The following is a 19168-nucleotide window of genomic DNA, read 5'->3' as shown; positions in this document are numbered from 1 at the left end:
GGTGTTTGAATAATATGCCAAACAGTTTTAAAAACAATCGAATTCAATGATTTTTAAAATTGTTTTTAGACCATTTGTATGGAAGCAATTGGTGAGATTTGCATTGAAACAATCAATTTATCATATTCACAACTCGATTATATGGAGAAAACTTAACCCTTCATTCATTTTTCGCGTTTTTTATAAAATGCTCAAAAAATTCATTGTAAACAAACCCACTTGTTGCTTTTATTTTGAAGTTTTAGGAATTCAAGAAAAACAAGGGTTCTATAGATTTTTTTCATTTAAATCTACCTCTTTGCTTATACCATGCTTGTGTTTCTATCATTAATCAAAATAAATTGTATGACTGTGAACGTCCCTAATGCTTAAGTTTAATTTTTTGACGCCGTCGATAAAATACTTGGCAGTACTCGTTCGCCTCAATTTAAAGTTCAATCGACTTGGTTTTCTTTGTATTTTGTAGACAGACTACGAGGTGTTAAAATTTTTCGTAGTTGATTGGTATTGTTTTTCTTAATATTTTTATTAAGTTTCTTTGCTTAATTTTAAGTATTTAGTTATTTTGCAGGTGTTTATTTATAGCAAAAATATGGCTTCGCAGCCTGTAGAGGCAACCCAAGGGTTGCAACAAAAATCCAAACGACCTTCAGGTAAGAAGAAAATCATTGCCTATTAATGTACGTGAGAACGAAAACAGTTGAATGGCAGTGATTAGTAGTTGGAGTTGGGGAACTCAGCAAACGATATGACTAACAATGTAAATGAAAGAACCTTTGTTGAATGTTATGTATTTTCCTTTCCATTTTCAGATTCCGCCTTCAAACAACAACGTTTACCAGCATGGCAACCTGTCTTAACGGCTGGAACTGTTCTACCCACATTTTTCATCATCGGTATACTTTTTATTCCTGTTGGCGTAGCTTTGCTGTATTTTTCGGATGAAGTTAGTGAACATGTCATTGACTATACGGATTGTCTTAAAGTTGGCCAAAATAATATGACCTGTTCCTATTATATTGAACAGAACCCAAGTTCAACTTGTCAATGTGAAATTACTTTCACCCTCGATAAAGATTTTGTGGTGAGTATGTGTAATAAAATAGAAACTGATATCTTTAAAGTTATTTAAGGGTTTAGTGGCAATTAATTGTTGCGATTAAATGTCTCTTATCTTTGAGATAATCGTGAAGAAACCATGGTGTTCAATAAAGAATTATGGTTGTTGATATGAAAAATATGTATTTTGGTAGCTTCAAAATATGCCACTAGAAAAGTCATACAATGCTAAATATTGCATATGATGTTCTACAAAGATTACACACAGTCTTATCAGGTGTTGGGTTAATATCGCAAATTACTCATCATACTGAAATCGCTTCTACTTTGTAAACGGATTATAACCTTGAGTAGTAGTAAAAATAATAAAATCAATATTGTTTCTCTGGCTTGGACATGTTGTCAGGGGATGTTAGGGTGCCTTAGCTAAAATAGAGCTTAAGGGACGCCAGCGTGCGGTGCAAGTTCGCACAACACACCTGATATATTCAACTGTCCCGTCTAAATCTGTTTGTCTAGATTTTCTTCAAGGTAATCAAATCAGAAATTAAAAGTTCACTCAACATTTATTTTAAACGAAAATCTAGATGTAAATCAGCCGTAGAGACCTCTTATATAATATGTCCTAATACATTTTTTATTTTTTTCTTTACAGGGCAATGTTTATATGTACTATGGCCTTAGTAATTACTATCAAAATCACCGAAGATATGTAAAATCGCGAGATGATGATCAACTTCTCGGACGTTTGTCGCAAACACCTTCAACAGATTGCGTACCATTTGCCTATGATGATGATCCAAAAACTGGTGTGCAAATGCCAATTGCTCCCTGTGGTGCTATAGCAAATTCTCTGTTCAATGGTAAAGTGAAAATCTTTCAAATTTTGAATTGTCTTTCTAAAAAGATTTTCTTATACGTCTCCCTTAGATACATTAACATTGGAGTTTAATAACAATCCAGTTCCTTTGTTGAATACTGGCATTGCATGGCCATCGGATAAACAAGTGAAATTCCGCAATCCTCAGGGAAGCTTACAAGCAGCTTTAGATGGCAAATTTGCCAAGCCAAAATTCTGGAGCAAACCGCTATGGGAATTGGATCCGGAAAATCCAGATAATAATGGTTTCCAGGTACATTTAATGCGATTTATATTTCTTTGTTTAAAAATAATGTGTTTAAATATTTTGTTTCAACAAGTTTCATTTATTAGAGGAGAAATCGATAATTAACATTTTATTCGCTTTCTGCTTTTTCAGAATGAAGATTTAATTGTTTGGATGCGCACAGCTGCCTTGCCCAGTTTTCGCAAACTGTATCGTCGCATAGATCATAGCAAACCTAATTTTGAAAATGGTCTTAAAAGCGGACAGTATAAATTGCATATTGATTACCGTAAGTATTTTTTTTGTCCAACACTGTATTTTAAAAACACAATTTAATTTTTGTTCTAATTTCTAGAATATCCTGTTTCTGCTTTTGATGGTTCCAAGAAAATGATATTATCAACAACCTCTCTGTTGGGTGGCAAAAATCCATTTTTGGGCATTGCATACATTGTTGTTGGCTGTATTTGTCTTATACTTGGCATTGCATTGTTGATCATACATATCAAGTGTAGTAAAAGGTTTGATATTTTACCGTAATATTAAGTATTTCTTTGTTTAATTTACACAAGGGAGATTGCACAAAATTTAATCTGTAAGCGGGATATTATAATGTGTACAAAATGAGTTGCACGTTTAAATTGAAAATGCTTAAAAGTTAATCACACAAGTTACCCAACATAATAGTTCAACCCAATTGGACCAAGATTATTTAAGCATAGGCTTATTGCAGAATATTCCAGGTTTTTGATCTAATCAATATTTTCCAATTATAACTATATATCTAAATAATAGGAATAGGTTGCTGACTTTAGACACAGACTGGCTAGGCTCTATATCCTTTCAACATAGTAATCGGATCTCTAAGGAGCATGCCATGTAAATTTCTTTCTTTCTCTGCCACATACATTTTGCAATATTTTGTTAAAACCTTTAAAATTGTCGTTTAATTAAGTGCCGTTTAAAGGCCGTATGTTAAAAGGCCACCTTAGACTAATATAGAGAAGATTTACGATATTGCTCTATCCTGCATCCACTCATTTATTTATTGAATAATATCACATGTTCGAAAGTCCAGAAATGGTAAGCTTGAGGAAGCTTCGAGGGTTTTCTCAGCATAACTGAAGATGAAGAGTTGGATTTAATTAGGATTTCTGCATTCCATGTCCAGAATATACTGTAAAACTAAATATTTAAATTTTGCATGCTTTAATAGTGGATAGTTTTAAAACGGAGTTTTCTGTTAGCTTTTCTGATCTCACTCTTTAACCTTTTGAAACTATCTCAATGCAAGTCCATATTCGTATTAAGCTTGGTGAAGCTCCTAGGGTTCACTCAGCCTTGATAAAGATAAGGCATTGCATTTTATCCCATTCGCAGAATATTAAGAATCTGAATATCTGGCCTTTGCATGCTAATTTTTTAAATGGATTTTTTTTAGAGCACGAACATGTTGTTGCAATTATACAATACGCCCAGGCACCTCAAAAAATGTACTTGCACTCTTAACACGAAACACATACTGAATTCCGAAATGATAGTTGCTTTGCAAATGTCTTTAATATTGTATTTCATAAGGCCATAATACTTAACAGCTGTAAAGCTATGCATTTCAAAATGTCACATTTGCGCATTTCTAACACAGTAAAAACAAACATGTAACATTTTTTTTCTTATGCATTCGCAGTTGCAATGCATTAATGTGAAACTGAAATATTTGGAGAAAATCTAAAAATGTTAATGTGTTGGTACGTTTTATATGCCAGCCACAGATTTTACGGGAAACATGATACAGCACGATCCGTGTCGTTCTCTATGTTTGGATATTTCACTTCATCACATCCCAAGCTATGACATTCTCTCCAACTATATAATCTGATTTGATAGATGTAAATTCAAATCTCCTTGCAGAGATGGTGGTATTGCCAAATGAAAGTGCGGACCTTTGTGGGTTCAATCCAACTAATATCAGAATCATGGAACTAGCATAAAAGGAATAAGTCTTGAACCATGGAATTTCTCAAACAATGTGTAGAGAAGAGTCTTACCTCAAACCAGATGATTTTCAGATAAGGACATTCCATCACAAATTTATTTTTTTCCTAGATAGAAAGAGGGACGGGTCGGGCACATTATTGAAGACATTTAAATGTCATGAATGAAGACACTATGAAATATCCACACGAACAATTTCGTTATATCCTCAGCACACGGTAGCTCTCAGAGGGAATAAGCGATTTGATTCAAACTTTGCACAGCTTAATAGTTTTTTCAAACTTAAATCACGTCTCACGATAAGCTGTATAGGATAACTCCGGCACTCCAACCAACGTCGTAATATATCCTTTAAACCTAGATCAAGTTCGAAGATGGACAGTGGAAAGCCCACCCGCCTTGTACACTGACTGAATGTTCGGTTTCGATTTGCAAGGCCAGACAACATCAAATTTTAAACTGTTGCTAAGATATACCTAGTGTAATGTAGGTGACATTTCTGGAGTATTTCAGCTATGAAAAACTCTGCAAGAGGTATCTCAAGGCTCACCGTTCAAACTCGGCTATAAAAAGTATGTCCCATATCATTGAGCTAATATTAATCGACGTGCACTCATTGAAATGAGTGAAATCACCCTTGTACCTTTGGGGGTATTTTTCAAACATAAATCAAATTCGAAAATAGGCTATAACGGTAAATTTCTCCTTGTACCCAAACAAAATCTAATTTTCTTCGAATAGTTTGAGAACTACTTTCGGAATGTTTTGAAACTTCAACAGTAGGTTAGGTTAGGTTAGGTTTGGGGATGTGTAGTCAATATATATGTATATTGACTACGCCACTCGGAGACCTTTCGGTCCATTGTGATCATCCATAAAGAAAAAAGGAGGTTCAGAATTACCTGAAAAGAGAAGAGAAAAGAGAGAAGAATAAAGAAAAAAGGGGGGTGTGGTTTGGAGAATAATAATAAATGAATTAATTATAAGAAATAATGAAGATGTAATAAAGACAGAGAGGGTGGTTTTTTTGGCGATGGTGGAAAAAACTGTCAGAGAAGTAGTTACGCTTATGGGTCGCGCCGTCCCAGCCACTTCAGATTTTTAATGATGTTGTTTATGATTGTTGGTTCCATGTTTGAGTAGAAGGTTAAGCTTGGAGGAAAGCGTACTCCTGTTAGTCTATACCGCTTTCGAGTTAACATCGGGCAACGACATATAATATGCTCGATCGTCTCCGTTTCCTCCTCATCTTCACAGAGCCTGCAATAGTCCACGCCATCATCCTGCCATTTGCCGATAAAAGCTCGGATGTTGCAATGGCCGGTAATGACTCCCGTCAATACCCTGATTTCTGATTTACTCAGACTTAAAAGCGAAGTTGTTCTTTTTGTTGAAAGATTCGGCCAAATGGCCCTTGACACGTTGCACCTTGGTTCATTATGCCATAGTTCCTTGGCCTGTTCTTCAAAGAACGTCTCCACCTTCCGAAAAACGTGACATATGGGTGGTTTAATAGAAACAGTGATAGCTTGACTTGTTGATTGAGATCCGTGTCTTGCCAATTCATCTGCCTTCTCGTTTCCCACAATGTCACAGTGACCCGGTACCCAGCAGAGTCGGACAGCGTTAGTTAGGTTCGCCAAAGCAGTTCTACACTCAAGAACGGCCTCAGACTTGATATTGGGGGATTTGATGGCTTTAAGAGCCGGCTGACTATCAACGAAGATAGTCACCGGTTCAAAGATTTCAGCATCCAGACTTTTTATCAACTCTGCGGCCATTTTGATCGCGAAGATTTCTGCTTGGAAAACGCTACAGTCGCTGTTCAACCTATAGGAGTACTCGAGGCAAAGCTTTTCGCAGTAGACGCCAGCTCCGGTACCTTCTTCCATCTTGGAACCGTCTGTATAGAAAGCCAGACCGTCCAGAGGAGGGTTACCACGGATCCAGTCATCTCTACTAGGGATAACGACCTCAAAATCATCAAATCTATGGATTGGTGATAAGTAGTCGCTGAACTTCCCCTGTTGATTTAAGCCAAGGTTTGGCCCTAGCTCTCGAAGAATGCATGCATGACCATAGGTGCTGTCACGCCAACGATTCAATTCATGTAGCCTTAGAGCACTACGTGCTGCTTGACCTTTGATGCTAATTCTCGTGGGCAAGAGGTTTAGCATCGCGTTCAGAGCTGCTTGTGGTGTACTTCTAAAAGCTCCAGTTATCAGGATCGAGGCTGCCCTTTGCACCTTGTCTATGCTGCCCGAGTTCGACTTGTGTCGAAGCGCATGCCACCAGACAAGACATCCGTAGGATAGGATGGGTCTCACCACAGTATTATACAACCAGTGTATAATAGCTGGATTTAGACCCCAACTTTTCCCAATAGAATTCTTACATGAATAGAGTGCGATCATACCTCTCTTCGTCCGTTCCTCGACGTTCCTTTTCCATCTCAGTTGAGAATCCAGGATTGTACCTAGGTATTTGGCCTCAGGAGATAGATGCAACTGCACTCCATCCAATGTTGGTGGTATGAAGTCGCCAAGCTTACGCTTTCTGGTGAACAATACCAGTTCTGTTTTCGTTGGATTTACACCAAGGCCATTTGTGGTGGCCCAACGAGACAGCTTTGATAAGGCTCTTTGCATAAGCTCCGAAATAGTGGACAAGAATTTGCCAGTTATTAGTAAAACTACATCATCCGCGTATGCGACAACCTTGATGCCCTGATTGTCGAATTCCGCCAAAATATTGTTTATCACAAGTAGCCACAGCAGCGGTGAGAGTACACCTCCCTGGGGAGTACCTCGTGTTACTGTCTTCCTTGTTGTCAACTCCCCGATACTGGAATTTATGATCCTGCTCTCCAGCATTCTCTTTATCCAGCAGATCAGGGTTTCCGGGGTGTTGACCGATCTAAGCGAGAGATGAATGGATTCAAGTTTTACGTTGTTAAAGGCTCCTTCTATATCTAGGAAAGCCGCCAAGGTAAAGTTTGAGTTCTCCATATTTCTCTCAATGAAACCCACGACCTCATGAAGAGCAGTTTCGACAGATTTACCTTTCATGTAGGCATGCTGCGAGTCGCTCAGCGAGGCAGTGTCTACAAAGCTCCTAATCTCCAGATCGATCAGTCGTTCGAGTGTCTTGAGGAGAAAGGAGGATAGACTAATAGGTCTGCAGTCTTTCGGTGCAGAGTGACTGGCTTTCCCCGCTTTGGGGATGTAAGTTACCTTTACCTCTTTCCACAGATCTGGTACGCAGGAAAGAAACAAACAGGCCCTAAAGATCTCCTCCAGAATTTGGTATATCTGCGGTGCAGCAAATTGAAGCATCGCAGGAATTACTCCATCTGGACCAGGTGACTTATAGGGTTTGAATGTACTTACTGCCCACTTTATTTTGTTTCTGCTTACAACCTTATCAATGAGGCTCTCGTCCACTGACTATTGGACTTGGAAGTTGTCACATTCAATGTGAAGGTTACTGGCATCCGTGCAGTCAGGGAAGTGGGTCTCAGCTAGAAGGTTTAGAGTCTCAAGACCTGAGTCTGTCCACGTGCCGTCCGGTTTTTTGACACTACCGATGGATTTGGGGTCCTTCGAGAGTATCTTACGGAATCTGGCAGCGTCGTTTACCCCTTCTACAGACTCACAGAAACAAACCCATGACTTCTTTTTGGCGCGCTTGATTTCACTCTTGTATTTGGTGAAACTCGCTTTATACGATTCCCAGTCACTGTCAAGTTTCGTCGAGTGCGCCTTGTTGTACAATTTTTTGGTGTTTTTCCGTAGTTCGCCAAGATCCTTGTTCCACCACACCGGTTGGGATTTCTTCCCAGGATAAGTTAATGGACAGGCATCCTTATGGCAGCGAAGAAGGATTTCTGTTAGGTTGGACACCTTACTGTTAAGCTCAGCAACTGTTTCTATCCTTCCGGGAAGTGTCAGTTGATGGTTCGTCAGATCAGTGAACCTTCCCCAGTCCGTCCTTCTCGGGTTCCTATAAGGATTTTGGCGGTCGAAAGAGATTTCAAAGTATATCCTCATATGATCCGAAAAGGAGCATTTGTTGGATACCCTCCAGTTCCTGACGACAGAATCATCTAAATTAGACAGGGTTAGATCAATGACCTCCTCCCTGCCTCTAATTTTAAAGGTGGGATCGTTTCCTATATTACATATTCTTAGATTGTAAGATAATATAAAATTGAAAATCGACTCACCTCTAGTGTTTGTGTCTTTGCTGCCCCAGTGAAAATGGTGGGCGTTGGCGTCACATCCAAGGATAACGTTACAAACGCCCAGGTTCTCCTTCAGCAGCCTGTGTACCCCCTGATTTGGTGGATCAGGGTCCTCATACGGCATGTAGATTGAGGACAGGAGAGTGGCCTTCTCCCTGCCGTTCTCCAGTCGCACCGTGCACATGTCTCCATTACTGTAATTAGATAGAAAGATTAGATTGAGGTTCTTCCTACCTACCACACAGGTCCTCACCTTGTCCCCTTCGGACGATGCAAAGACCTCGAAGTTGGCATTGTTCAGTCCAGAGACCTTATTTTTATATATATAAGGTTCCTGGACTAGAACAATGTCTACCTCTGAGTTCGTGAGGGACAGGAGTAGTTCGGCGGCAGCTGCTTTACAATGATGCAGATTAATCTGCAAAATGCGTAGCACCTGCCGCCTGCCTACTCCTACTGACTTCCGCGAGGTGGACTCAGTCGGAACCGAACCCATCCTGAACCAAAGTTCAGTTTTCCCTCACGAATCTTAAGGTACTCCTCTCCTGAGGAGTCTACCGCCATCTTAATGTCCATCCCTCCGTTCTCCTTACAAGGGGTGAGACTCATTACAGTCCAGTCCTTAGTAAGGAGACCGGGGTTCTGGAGCTCCAGCATCCTCAGCAGAAGTTCCTTATCCACGGTAGGTGGGGGAACCCATGCTGGGAATACCTTCCTGGACGGAATCTCCGTTATAGACACCGCAGCAATTTCTGCCCCCTCCCAAAGTTCATCAAAGCCATTAACTGTCTTCTTAAGGTACTCTTGCGAGCTCCTGTTGAGACATTTAATGACTTTAACTCCCTTGTGAAGGAAGGCGCCACCAAACTGACGGTCACCCTGGTTCGCCTCAGTGGACACAATGGCTAAACGAAGCCGAGTCTCGAAGAGCAACCAGTGACTTTCGCTGATTTTCCCGAAGGGGTCAGCTCGGTCGATGATTGCTACTAGGAGCTCGTCATCGTTTGCCACCGTGGCCGTTTTGGCGTAGGGTTTCCTACGTCCTCGCTCACGTGCCTTGGTAACAGCTTTTCCTGAGGAGGTGGACGCCTTCTCAGTACTGGTGCTGCTTCCCTTGGCTTTGTGAGCAAGGACACCAGCATAGGAGTTCGCCGTGTTGACCGTCTGAGAGATCATCGTCTTCTTTGGCGAAGGCTGAGGGCCTTCTGAAGAGCGAACTCGCTTCACAGTCTTTGACTGCGAGGACTTGTTCGTCTTCTCCGAAGTCGATGGTGTCCCAGTCGATCCACCCGTCGTTACTCCCGAGTGGCTTGCGCAGGTCTTAGACACCTTCTGTTCGTCCGCTTTACCCTCATTAGTTGGGGTAGGAGCCGGATTTGGGACAGTCACCTTCTCCAGTTGACTACTCTTACGAGAATCATTTGGAGTCGGATTATGCCCCTTATCCTTTTCCAGTCCCTTCTGGCTCGGGTTCGGCTTCGGAACAGCTTTAGGTTCCACCTTGCTGTCAGAAGCAGCAGGCTTCACCTCCACCTTTTTGCTTGTCGCCGCAGTCTCTACTGAGTCTTTGGCTGAAGCTGAAGCAGGGTTCGGGAGAAAGATTTTGTCCACCAAGAGCTCGCATCTGGGTGCATTTGGATAAATTCTTTCGAATTTCCGCATTTGTTCAGCTTGCTCTTGATGAACATGATCTCTCTCCTAGTATGCGAGCTCGCGTCCCTTCCCACGAACTTGCGCAGATACGAAGCTGCACGCTTGTAGTGCCTCGTATCTGAAGCCTCTTTGGCGGAAATTGCGTCTGCGTCGGTGTCCGTCGATGAGGTTTCCTTGGATTCCCCAACGCAGGCCGGAGACTCAGAGTCAGTGGCAATTGTTGGAGCTTCCGTTGATTCCCCCTCGATGGTCATCGACTTAGAGTCAGTGGCTGTTGATGGATCATCTCTAGGTTCTCCATCAACATCCATTGACTCCGTGGCAATCTGCCTTCGAAGCTTAGTATCGGCTGGTGCCGATACAGGACCAGACTGGTTGCGACTTGTCTGTGGTTGCGAACCAAGGTTCACAACCTCTTCGACCACATCACCGTCAGTGGACATGTCGTCATCAGACCTTCTTGTTGACTCAGCTGGGATCACCGTAATGTCCAGTTCGTCGTCAGTGAGGGTGAGATTGTTGAGCATGTCCTCTGGTGGTATGGTCGGAACAAGTCTCTCCAGTTGGTCAAGGAGTTCCCTACTCTGTCTCTCCAGACTGTCCCCAATAACTTTGAGATGTAGGTCGTCCCCGCCCAAAACTTCGGTCCTGTCAGCCGTGGACTGATTAACACCAGTTTTGGCTAAAGCATTATCCTTTTGAAAAACCGGTCCGTCAACAATATTTCGGGTTGTATATACTACACTTGTAGCAGTTACGGCTGTAGGTGCCAAGGCATCCACACCTGAGACAGCCGGATCACAATCGCTTGATCTCGACGGTACGTGGCTTGTGATCTCACCAACGCTTACCGCCGGTACTGGGTTATTAACTCCCTGCACCGTAACTTTACTCCTTTTACGTCTTTTACCCATCTTAGTTGATTTATTTAAGGGAACTACCCCGATCCAATTTTGGTCCACGGGGGGTTTGAAAGAGAAACAAACCCCCAGGGTTTCTGAGATATGTGGAGACAGTAAACACCTTCAGTTTCCCTCGGGCGCTGCCGACCCCGCATATCTCAGAAACCCCCTTCCCATCCGCCACCCGGGAAGACGCGCCCAGTAGAAGATTGGCAACTCCCGTGGGAACTTCAACAGTAGGTATAGCATGTAATGGTTATAACAATTTTTTTAAACCCTCAGCATTTGGGCTAACTTGGTTATATACACTTTGATACGATAAAAATGTGCCTCATCGAAATATTGCTTTTTACCCTAAGTATGTTTGGGCAAAATCTGTTTCAGACAATTTTAAGTCCATTCGTCTGTCTGGCTTGCTGGAGCGCACCATAACTCTCGTACGGACCAAACGATCAATAGATAGACCAAGTTCGAAGAATGATCATACCGATTTACTCCTTCCGATACCTCCCCCACAAAAGTTTATATTTTCGCTAAAATTATTCGCGATAAATCCTCACGGATCAAACCGATTTGGTTCAAATTTTTTTTCTTCGCAATATTTTTTCAAGGCAGATCAGGATCGAATATTGACTTTATGAGTACAGTACACTCACTCCTTCAGAAACCTTCCACACACAAAAAGTTCCCACACGTTCAGTTTAAGGTCATATCACACCTATTAAAAGAGTACAATCGCTCTAAAAAGCCCTGCCGACACCAATCAAATGACTGAAGATGAATACATACGAATGGAGTATCTGATTTGACCGAAACTTTGCACATCGTAAAATATCTTCTAAACGTACATCAAGTTACAAGAAGGTCCATATCGGATAACACCTGCGGGTAGCGCTGAGGACAACTATCTTGACGCGATGTGGGGGCTTTTGGCCACAATTTCCTACATCGATATTCCATAACCCTTAGCTCTATTCTTAAGGACTCCGGAGTCTTGAGGGAAAGAAACTGTGACCAAACAAAAAGTTATGAATGTAGTGATCTCCTACACAACGGTGTTCACTAGTGTACCAATACTTGGGCGCCACAACGAGTATAGACTTAGTCATCAAGTTCTTGGCATGGTAAAGGAGGGCTATGCCATGGTTGACTTATATACTCCCAATATATCAATAGCGCATGTATAATAATACAAACAACAACAACAGTTTAAAACAAACAAGTAACAAAACGTTCAGTTCGGCCGGACCGAACTTTTTATACCCTCCACCAAAATTAAATTGAAAGAGAATGGAATGATTAGTTTCTTTTCATCTACGAAAGTACTTAGCTCCTCCTAATTACCAAATTTCAACCATTTTGGTGGGATAATGAAGCCAAAACCTTCAAAATACCGAATATCAGGAGGTACCGTTCTATTTGGGCTATATGAAGGCGTGGACCTAAACCAACAAATTAAAGTGGAACGTTTTATATAGTCCCGGTCCACACTAGAGTGAATTTCATTAAAAAATTTCATGAAATTAGGTGTTCTTAGGTCGAATTCCCCACTACAGCAATTTCATGATTTTACTCTACTATGGAACTCGATCTAGAGACGAATAATTTCATGTCAAAGTTTCAGTGAAATTAGTCTAGTGTGGCCCGGGACATACTCAACGAAGACTAATTAACAAATTTCAACCATTTTAGTGGGATAATGAAGCTAAAACCTTCAAAATACCGAATATCGGGAGGTACCGTTCTACGAGGGCTATATGAAGGCGTGGACTTATACCAACAAGTTTCAGGTGGAAAGTTCTATACACCCAACGATAACTAAATACCAAATTTCAGGCATTTTGGTGGGATAATGAAGCTAAAACCTCCAAATTCCGAATATCGGGAAGTACCGTTCTATGGGGGCTATATGAATGCGTGGACTTATACCAACAAATTTCAGGTGGAAAGTTCTATACACTCAACGATAACTAAATACCAAATTTCAGCCATTTTGGTAAGATAATTAAGCTAAAACCTTAAAAATACCGAAAATCGGGAGGTACCGTTCTATGGGGGCTATATCAAAACGTGGACCGATATATCCCATTTTCAATACCAACCATCCTGCAAGTAATAAAAACTTCTGTACCAAATATTGACTCTCTATCTTTAAAATTGCGAGCTGTATCTTAATTTCAACAGACAGACGGACATGGTAAAATCGACATAGAATTTTATGCTGATCAATAATATATACTTTATAGGGTCTCTGACGAATATTTCAATGTGTTACAAACGGAATGACAAATTTAATTATACCCTCCATATGGTGGAGGGTATAAAAATTACTTTAACTCGGCAATTCACACCTTGACTGGCGCATGTCAGCCTAGGGATATTAGGACTAACGTTTCGGGACGGACAGTGGTACCCGACCTAAACGAAATCCACCCTTCCTGAAAAGACTCTGAATCTGCGATTCAGTCATGTCAACAACATCATCTATACATCCTCATCTGAATACGAAATGGATGTGACTGTAATTCAAACGCCATAAAATGAGCATGAGTCGTCGGCAAGCAAATGCGTGACTTCTGATCTGATTGATCCAGTTGCGGAGATTATCGAGAAGGTCCCTTCGTCGTCCAAATCCGATAGACTTAGACTCCATAGGCAAGAAGCGGTCAAGGCATGCTAAAAATATTCCAAAAGCTCTAACACGGCCGCAAATCACCGCTGCATCGTTGAAACAAAAAGAAAATGTGGCTATAGATGGTCGTTGAATTTCCTAAGGTAGTTTGTAGACAGGATGAACCTAAACATAGTTTAGAAATTCAAAAGAAACCACCATCAGTTACCCAAGAACTCCAGCAGTATTGATGGAATCTCATTGTCGATGTCTTCATTGAGGAAGAGATCGAAGACAGAGGCTTGACACACTCTCACCGCTGAAAATACTCACATCGGAGGCTGGGTCCAAAACTGAACTCAGTAAAAGAAGACGGTCTATCAGACTCAAATGTGGTCTCTACCGGCAAGAACGTAGAACCGAAGGTTAGCCCACACCCTCCACACCCTCCTCCAGATCAACTGAGAAACACCACTAACAGGACAGCAGAAACACACTCAATACTGTACTAACGTTTCATAATTTCTTTCAATTCCTTACTTACTTAGTTGGCCCATTACAGAACATTTCCATAGACCGAACTAAGAAAAGATCTCCATTCCTCTCTGTTTTTCGCTTGACTTTTTGGAATACCGCGCCTTTTCCTTTCTTCATCCACTTGTATGCTCCATCGAAGCTTAGGCCTGCCGATTCTGCGTGCACCGCCATGTGGCATGTATTCATACGCCTTTTTAGAGGGTTCATCATCGCTCATTCTCATGATATGGCCTAGCCAACGCAATCGTTGCATCTCGATACGTTTAACTATATGCATGTCTTTGTATAGCTTATATAGCTCGTGGTTCATACGACGTCGGTATTCACCGTCAACGCAAATCGGCCCGTAGATCTTTCGAACAATTTTCCTCTCAAACACACCAAGCACTGCCTTATCTGCTTGCGCAAGTACCCATGCTTCGGAGCCATACATTAGCACGGGTAGTATCAGCGTTTTGTATAGTGTTATTTTTGTTTGACGAGATGTGGCTTTGTTTTTAAATTGCTTACTTAGACCATAGTAGCATCTGTTGGCCAATACAATTCTTCTTCTTATTTCACAACTGATGTTGTTTGTTGTGTTTATGGCAGTGCCTAGGTAGACGAATTCTTTAACTACCTCAAAATTGTAGGTACCAACTTCCACAGTTGGTCCGAGCTCTATGGACGCTTTGCGCGTTGACACCATCAATTTGGTCTTTTCGCCGTTTACCGCCAGACCCACTTTCGCAGATTCTGCTTCGACCTTTCTAAAGGTATCAGTTACTTCCTTTACTGATCGTCCCATGATGTCTATGTCATCAGCATAGGCAAGTAACATGTGGCTATTGGTGTAAATTGTGCCATTTCTTTTGACATTTGCATCTCGTATAACCTTTTCCAGAAAAATGTTGAATAGGTCACACGAAAGGCTGTCTTCTTGTCTGAAACCTCTTTTGGTACAAAATTCTTCGGAGAGGTTCTTTCCAATTTTAACTGAGGACCTAGTATCAGTTAAAGTCATCTTACAAAGCCGGATGAGCTTTGCGGGGATACCAAATTCAGACATTGCGTGGAATACCTTAGATCGGAGGGGACTGTCGAATGCTGCTTTATAATCGACAAAAAGGTGAAATGTGTCGATCTGCATATCTTGGGTCTTCTCTAGGATTTGCCGCAGGGTAAATATCTGGTCAATGGTGGACTTGCCAGGTCTAAAGCCACATTGGTATGGTACAATTATTTCGTTGACCATTGGCTTTAGTCGTTCGCACAATATCCCTGACACTATCTTATAGGCAATAGGGAGAAGACTTATGCCCCTATAGTTGGAGCATACAGTCTTATCTCCTTTCTTGTGGACGGGACATAGGATGCTCAGGTTCCAATCGTCGGGTACGCGTTCTTCCTGCCAGATGGTGCTAACTAGCTGATGCATACACCTTATCAGCGCGTCGCCTCCGGTTTTAAACAGCCCGGCTGGTAAGCAATCGGCTCCTGCTGCTTTGTTATTCTTCAGCCGGTTGATTACTGTTTTTACCTCATCTTGGCCGGGCGGTATACATTCTATTCCATCTTCTGGGATTGGATCTGTGGTATCATCGTCTTCGCTACTATTGGATACCAGCAGATTGGAGAAATGTTCCTTCCATATCCTGAGCACGCTATCCGTATCTGTTACCAGATTACCTTGCTGGTCTCTACAGGAGGATGTGCCTGTACCAAAGCCATCTGTTTGATGTTTCACTCTTTGGTAGAATTTTCGGACTTCATTCTGGCTCCTGTACATCTCGATTTTTTCACACTCCCGCTTTTCCATTTCTCTCTTTTTCTTGCGGAAAACACGTTTCTCTTCTCTTCTTTTCTCCCAATATCTCTCTCGTGCGCTACGCGTTGCTACTGATTGTAAAGTAGCTCTATATGCCGCATTTTCTCTTCGGTAGCAGCACGACACTTCATACCATGAATTCCTTTGTGGAGGTCTCTGGAATCCAAGTATGGATTTTGCGGCTGTTTGCATGGAGTGGGCAATATGTTGCCATTGTGTTGTTATGTTATCGGGACAAGGAGTGCTCGCGTTAAGCAATTGGGCTAGTTGAGTGGAATATGCTGTGGCTATCTGTTGTGTTTGCAGCCTATCGATGTCCAACTTCCGCGTTGTGTCTGTTCTTGCTTTATTTGCAACGTTTAGACGGGTACGTACCTTTGCTGCAACAAGGTAGTGGTCCGAATCAATGTTTGCGCCTCGGAACGATCGTACATCCAACACGCTGGATGAATGTCTTCCATCTATTACAACATGATCAATTTGATTACTTGTTCTTTGATCTGGAGACAGCCAGGTGCCCTTATGAATATCGAGATGATTAAATCTGGTACTGCTAACTACCATGTTTTTTGCAACTGCAAAGTCTATCAGCCTCATACCATTGTCAGATGTTTCACTGTGGAGACTGAATTTCCCGACTGTTGGGCCAAAGATATTCTCCTTTCCAATTTTGGCATTAAAATCGCCTAGAATGATTTTAATGTCATGGGCAGGGCAACGGTCATATGTTTCTTCTAAGCGCTCGTAAAATATATCTTTGGTCTGTTCGTCCTTTTCTTCAGCGGGAGCATGAGCGCAAATAAAGCTGATGTTGAAGAATTTAGCTTTTATTCGAATTGCAGCAAGTCTTTCATTCACTGGGGTGAAGCTGGATACCAGATGTTTTAGTCTCCGACTAACTACGAATCCGCAACCAAACTCATGCTTTACGTCATGGCAGCTATAATACAGTGCGTCACCTTTAGGTGTTGTTGTGACGCCTTTCCCAATCCATCGTATTTCCTGTATGGCAGTAATATCGGCCTTGTACTTTTCAAGTACGTCTGCCAATGCGAAGACTGCACCTTCTCTATAAAGAGTGCGAACATTCCAGGTGCAGATTCGCAGATCATGGTCCTTAAAACGTTTGCGGGGCTCGTCAACTTTAGAGGGGTTTGTTTTTCTTTTCTTTAGTTTTTTCATAGTAGAATGTTTTTTCTAGGGGAGGGTTACTAACCCGACGCCCAAACCCAAGTTTTTAACGTTCTTATGGGTGAACGCGCGGCACATGTTAGCTCACTACCTTTAACGGGTGTTAAAGGCAGTTCCCCAGGTGACACCACGGGGAGGTCAGTGTCCACTTGAGATGAAAGAGGGACCAAGATAAATCCTGGGCTTTGCCATGTTAAAGCCGGTCAAGACCGTTGCTTGGTATCATTCATCCCCTACGTCACTCACTCAATTCCATTTTTTGATTTTCTGCACGCTAGATCGGTATTTTGATCGACTGTGAGTCGCAGGCTGGGGGTACATTTCAGTCGGCAAAGCTAACTGATACTTTTCTTCTTCTGGAAGTTCACACTTCCTAACTTACGGCTTTTAAAGTGACTGGTACGCACATCATTATTTATATTATATATTATGATGTGCGTACCAGTCACTTTAAAACTCAATTCACTAACTGATGTTTTGAGTTACCGACAAAAATCGGTATAATTAATATGCTTATAAATTCGGTAATTAACGATATTTTTCGCTAAGTTAGCGACGAATAAAAATAAGTCATAAAGTTTGCGTTTTAATGTTACCGATTTTTGTCGGTAACTCAAAAAATGAGTTAGAGAATCGCACTACAGATCATGTTCGAAGATTGTCTTTATAGGCCAACTGAATCTGTTCCTCTCTTACAAAGGCTAATAAAATGTTTTGTTTAGGTTTAAAGAGTTGTTCCCACTCGGCGGTTTAAATTTTTATATGAGGTAATCATTAGAGTAAATATTACAGTGGTGTAATTTTTTCTTAAGGATGTCTATACTTTTTGAGATTAACCTCATTTCTAGAGTTGGGTAATCCAGTTCCTAGTTCCTTGTAGTAGTTCCAAAACGTATGAGTAACATCTATATGAACGAGTTAATTTATTTCAAGAAACCCTGAAAGACTCGGAAAGTTATAGATTTTAGTTTTTAACTTGTGAATTATTTTAATTTCTATACAGTATCTTATCGCAAAATAATAATAATATTATATTTATTTTATTTCCTTTTATTTACAGCAATGCGGAAATGATCAATGTTAACCCTCGTACACCATATTCATAAACGATAAACAAATAAACAATCAATATCCAAAGAAAAATTGCAAAACACTACTATGGACGTGTTGTGTGAATGCATCTTTAGTTTGTGACAATGTTAAAGCTATCATTTGTTTTGTGTGTTTTTAAACACTACTATCCCTTTTCAACCTATGTACGTTTTTGTGTGTTAGTCTATCAGAAAACAAAAACAAAATTTAATATTATAACTTAGATATAACGAGAAACGTATTAATATACTTACACAAAATGTAACTAGATGTTTTAAATACGTTTATATTGGAAAAACTGTCAAGTGTCTTACTACATACTATAGTATTGTTTATATTTGATAAGTATTTGTTTTTCTTTTTTAATGCTCTTTTTTGATTTAATATTTCTTTAGAGTAAAATAAACATACTTATTATTTTGATATAAATCTGCTGATTTGTAATATCCTAAATATTTGTATATTTAAATTCCGTGTACCTCTAATTGTTTTTTTTTTTTTTTTTGATAAGGACAAATTAATTGTATGTATATCTTTTTTTTCTATGACATTTTCTTCGTTATACATAATTGTTGTTTTTGTATTATCATATAAGCACATAACTTATTAATACATTTAATCACTTGTGATCTTTTAAATAAAATAAAATGTATACATCAAACTATTTGATTCATTGGGCTCGGGATGGAATACTTTGAGAATACTATGAGCATTGTTGTAAGTCAAAACAATGTGAAGAGAAAGAAACAAGTAAGAACGAAGTGGGAAGAAAAAGAAAAAAATTGAAATGAATGGAACTATATAGTGCACTACGCAGTTCCCCCACATCATTTGTATGAACAAACTGCGTATACGTAATATCGAAAGTTAGATTTTATGGCGTTACTCATACGTTTAGGAACTACTACAGTAAACTAGGAACTAGATTACCCAACTTTAAAAGTAATTAAACACAATACTTCTGACGTCTAT

At 40.5% G+C, this 19168-nt stretch overlaps 2 protein-coding genes across 4 annotated transcripts; one reads left to right on the top strand and one right to left on the bottom strand.

The window, feature by feature from the left end:
- Positions 1-370: 370 nt before the first annotated feature.
- Positions 371-18857, top strand: Cdc50 (cell cycle control protein 50A). Of its 2 annotated transcripts, none has more exons than XM_073975114.1 (8): positions 371-504; positions 561-653; positions 813-1084; positions 1715-1922; positions 1990-2192; positions 2319-2454; positions 2521-2686; positions 18165-18857. In XM_073975114.1, exons 2-8 carry the CDS (start codon positions 593-595, stop codon positions 18208-18210), a joined length of 1092 nt encoding a protein of 363 aa, XP_073831215.1. In that variant the 5' UTR covers positions 371-504; positions 561-592; the 3' UTR covers positions 18211-18857. The 2 variants fall into 2 exon arrangements, with proteins under 2 accessions (XP_073831215.1, XP_073831216.1); XM_073975115.1 differs by having other exon boundaries at positions 416-504; positions 572-653.
- On the bottom strand, positions 4920-8899 carry LOC141398011 (uncharacterized). 2 transcript variants are annotated; one of them, XM_073975117.1, is made up of 2 exons: positions 8386-8899; positions 4920-5062 (listed from the first exon to the last, which is right to left on the bottom strand). In XM_073975117.1, the coding sequence occupies exons 1-2, from the start codon at positions 8897-8899 to the stop codon at positions 4995-4997; spliced, it is 582 nt and encodes a 193-aa protein (XP_073831218.1). In that variant the 3' UTR covers positions 4920-4994. The 2 variants fall into 2 exon arrangements, with proteins under 2 accessions (XP_073831218.1, XP_073831217.1); XM_073975116.1 differs by lacking the exon at positions 4920-5062 and having other exon boundaries at positions 7607-8597; positions 8657-8795.
- Positions 18858-19168: the final 311 nt, after the last annotated feature.

The sequence above is a fragment of the Musca autumnalis genome, unplaced genomic scaffold (assembly GCF_047663935.1).
Source record: "Musca autumnalis isolate F117 unplaced genomic scaffold, ASM4766393v1 scaffold_3, whole genome shotgun sequence".
NCBI classification, from domain to species: domain Eukaryota; kingdom Metazoa; phylum Arthropoda; class Insecta; order Diptera; family Muscidae; genus Musca; species Musca autumnalis.
Note: the sequence above shows the minus strand (reverse complement) of the source record. Positions and strands in the feature narration are given on the sequence as shown.

What these genes read in the sequence shown, in the direction of transcription:
- LOC141398011 (XM_073975116.1), bottom strand. Translation starts at nt 8,697, where the DNA reads ATGCCAACTTCGAGGTCTTTGCATCGTCCGAAGGGGACAAG. An exon ending in CATCGTCCGAAGGGGACAAG is followed by an intron (nt 8,598 to 8,656) that starts GTGAGGACCTGT and finishes ATCTAATTACAG; the next exon opens with TAATGGAGACATGTGCACGG.
- Cdc50 (XM_073975114.1), top strand. Translation starts at nt 593, where the DNA reads ATGGCTTCGCAGCCTGTAGAGGCAACCCAAGGGTTGCAACAAAAATCC. An exon ending in CCCTCGATAAAGATTTTGTG is followed by an intron (nt 1,085 to 1,714) that starts GTGAGTATGTGT and finishes TTTTCTTTACAG; the next exon opens with GGCAATGTTTATATGTACTA. An exon ending in AGCAAATTCTCTGTTCAATG is followed by an intron (nt 1,923 to 1,989) that starts GTAAAGTGAAAA and finishes CGTCTCCCTTAG; the next exon opens with ATACATTAACATTGGAGTTT.